General features: G+C 40.7%; 1 protein-coding gene across 2 annotated transcripts in view; it reads left to right on the top strand.

Moving 5' to 3' along the window:
• RAD52 (RAD52 homolog, DNA repair protein) overlaps positions 1 to 2652 on the top strand; it is a 39205-nt gene that overhangs the window by 17796 nt on the left and 18757 nt on the right. For both annotated transcript variants that reach the window (XM_006771293.2, XM_006771296.2), the window contains exon 2: positions 1148 to 1252. In XM_006771293.2, the coding sequence (XP_006771356.1) occupies positions 1166 to 1252 (87 nt within the window). In that variant the 5' untranslated portion in view covers positions 1148 to 1165. The remainder of the gene's footprint in view (positions 1 to 1147; positions 1253 to 2652) is intronic.

The raw sequence follows: 2652 nt of genomic DNA on the forward strand, positions 1-2652 counted from the left end.
GAAACATCGATCAGCTGCCTCCTGCACACCTCCTACTGGGGATGTGCCTGCAACCCAGGTACATGCCCTTGACCGGAATCGAACCTGGGACCTTTCAGTCCGCAAGCCGACGCTCAATCCACTGAGCCAAACCGGTTTCGGCTGTGCCATTTATTTTTAAATGGCCAGTGTGTGTTATGGCAGCTCCTGCATTGAGCTTCTGCCCTCTGGTGGTCAGTGTACATAATAGCTACTGGTCAGATGGACGGACACTTAGCCTTTTATCATACTTGTTGATGTTCATAGATTTGTAGTTTTATTAGCAAATGTGAAGATTTATAATATATAAATTTTCTGAGGCATCAACTTTGATTCTGATGTGAGACAGATGTAGGAGTACTCAGATAAGTGGGCTAGCCAGTTACTGAGAGTAATTCTGTTTTCTAATAAATTTGCATAGCCTCAGTCTAATGCACTGGTTCTTACACTTGAACTTGCATCAAAATCATTAGGTAGGTTTGGTAAGCACTAATTCCTGGGCCTCATGTCTAGTTTCTGATTTAGTGGATCTGGGGTGGACTTGAGATTTCACATTTCTTACAAGTTCCCGGTGAAGCTGATGCTGAAGGGACCAAACTGGGCTAATGCTCCGGGAGTCTGTGTGTTACCTTCTCTATGTTACATGTTTCATGTCTGGTAGTCTTCTCCCACTAGCTAGCTTGTTAGCTCTTGTCAAACAGTTCAGTTACTGTGTTATGCATTTTGTTGACCCTACAGAGGCCTGGGTCATATTGCACATGTAGTAGGTAGTAATAAGTTCATATCTCTCCCTTAGAGTGTTTTTATAATTTTCAACTTTTCACCTGTAAACATTATAATATGTAATTATAATACATTCTCATTATAAAAATCACCTTTAGTAGCACTATCATCCTAGCAAAAATTTTAGCAGAAATCAGAAGCAGCCCCTAAAGGACTTTCAGGGGATATGAGACCGTAGCTAAGCACCAAGGAATTTAATCCTTGACTGGGGCAGTATTTGGAAGTATTAAGTAAAGTGACTTGTAAAATCTTACATATGGATGTTTTATCTGATTTGTTAGTAGTGGCTCTTGCCTTTTGACTTCAACATTTTTTGAGATCCTTTTTTAATCTTCTGTTTATATAGAGGTCAACCAGAATCCACATGTCTGGGACTGAGGAAGCAATTCTTGGAGGAGGTGACAGCCATCCCTCTTCTGCTGGTGGCAACTCCGTATTATGCTTTGGACAGGTAAGGGTTTGGGTTTTTCACACTTGCAAAGAATGAGGTTAAGTGAAAAAGGTATGAAGAAGCAATTTGTGAAGCACCATCATGTACACATGTGTAAGCTGTTTATTGCTATTTTTTCCTTTAGATACATTATTTGGGAGCCTTTGACGAATACAGGGCATTTTGAAACTTTAGCATCAAAGTACCAACAGTACTGGGGATTACATTTAGTTTTAAATTTTATTTGGTTTTTGGATAGATTACATATTCATGTGATACAACATTCAAAATGAAACAAAGATGATATGTGAACACTTTACTGTTTCCCTATCATTCTGCCCACCTTCACCCAGTTCTTTTTATGGAGGCAGCCAGAATTTCTGGTGTCATGCTATGTAGAGATACCCTGTGCATATGAAAGAGATTCTTGCTTTGTCCACCCAAATTTTGTCTTTCTCTTTACCAGAGATCTGCTTGTGAGTATTTATTTCATCTAATTAGGGCAAGGAGGAAACAACCAAGGAGATAAAAATCCAAACAAGCCCTAACCGGTTTGGCTCAGTGGCTAGAGCGTCAGCCTGCGGACTGAAAGGTCCCAGGTTCGATTCCGGTCAAGGGCATGTACCTTGGTTGCGGGCACATCCCCAGTGGGAGGGGTGAGCAGGAGGCAGCTGATTGATGTTTCTCTCTCATCAATGTTTCTAACTCTCTATCTCTCCCCTTCCTCATTGTAAAAAAAGTCAATAAAATATATTTTAAAAAGTCCAAACAAGTAGTAGTATATTTATCTGTGTAGGGTGGGAAATTGTTCAATTGAAGAAGAGATATATAACTTTGGAGAAGAAAATGGAATAATGACTCCCTGTCATGCTTTCTCTGCTCTCCTCCTTTGTCTGCATAAATGTTATATGCAGACTCAGAAGTGGGAATTTTTAGTTTCCCAATTCTGGCTTAAGAAAGTTTTGTAGGGATGGTAGTAACATATAAGGCAGTGGTTCTCAAAATGTGGTTCAGTGACCCCTAGGGATCTCTCAGACCTTTTCAAAGTCCATAAAATCAAAATTATTTTCATAATATTATAAAATACTACTTGCTTTTTTCAGTCTCATTCTCTCATGAATGAACAGTGGAGTTTTCCAGAGACTGCGTAGTATGTAGTGGTATCATTGCTCTGATAGCTAGTGGAATGTGTGTCTTAAAAGTGTCTCAGTTTTGAGAGTGGGACCATCCAGTTTGCAGCTCCGTGGAACCATAAAGGACACACTCGGGGCAGACTCAGTGAGCACCAAAGCCCCATTGAAGCAAGTCTTTCCCCGGAGGGGTGTCTCCAGCACAGAAGTTCTCCCACTGCAGACACAGCTGATTCTCATAGCCAATTGGCCTGGAGGTCAATTCCTCCCAGTGATACCTACAACAATCAA

Source organism: Myotis davidii, unplaced genomic scaffold (assembly GCF_000327345.1).
Source record: "Myotis davidii unplaced genomic scaffold, ASM32734v1 scaffold944, whole genome shotgun sequence".
Taxonomy (NCBI): Eukaryota; Metazoa; Chordata; class Mammalia; order Chiroptera; family Vespertilionidae; genus Myotis; species Myotis davidii.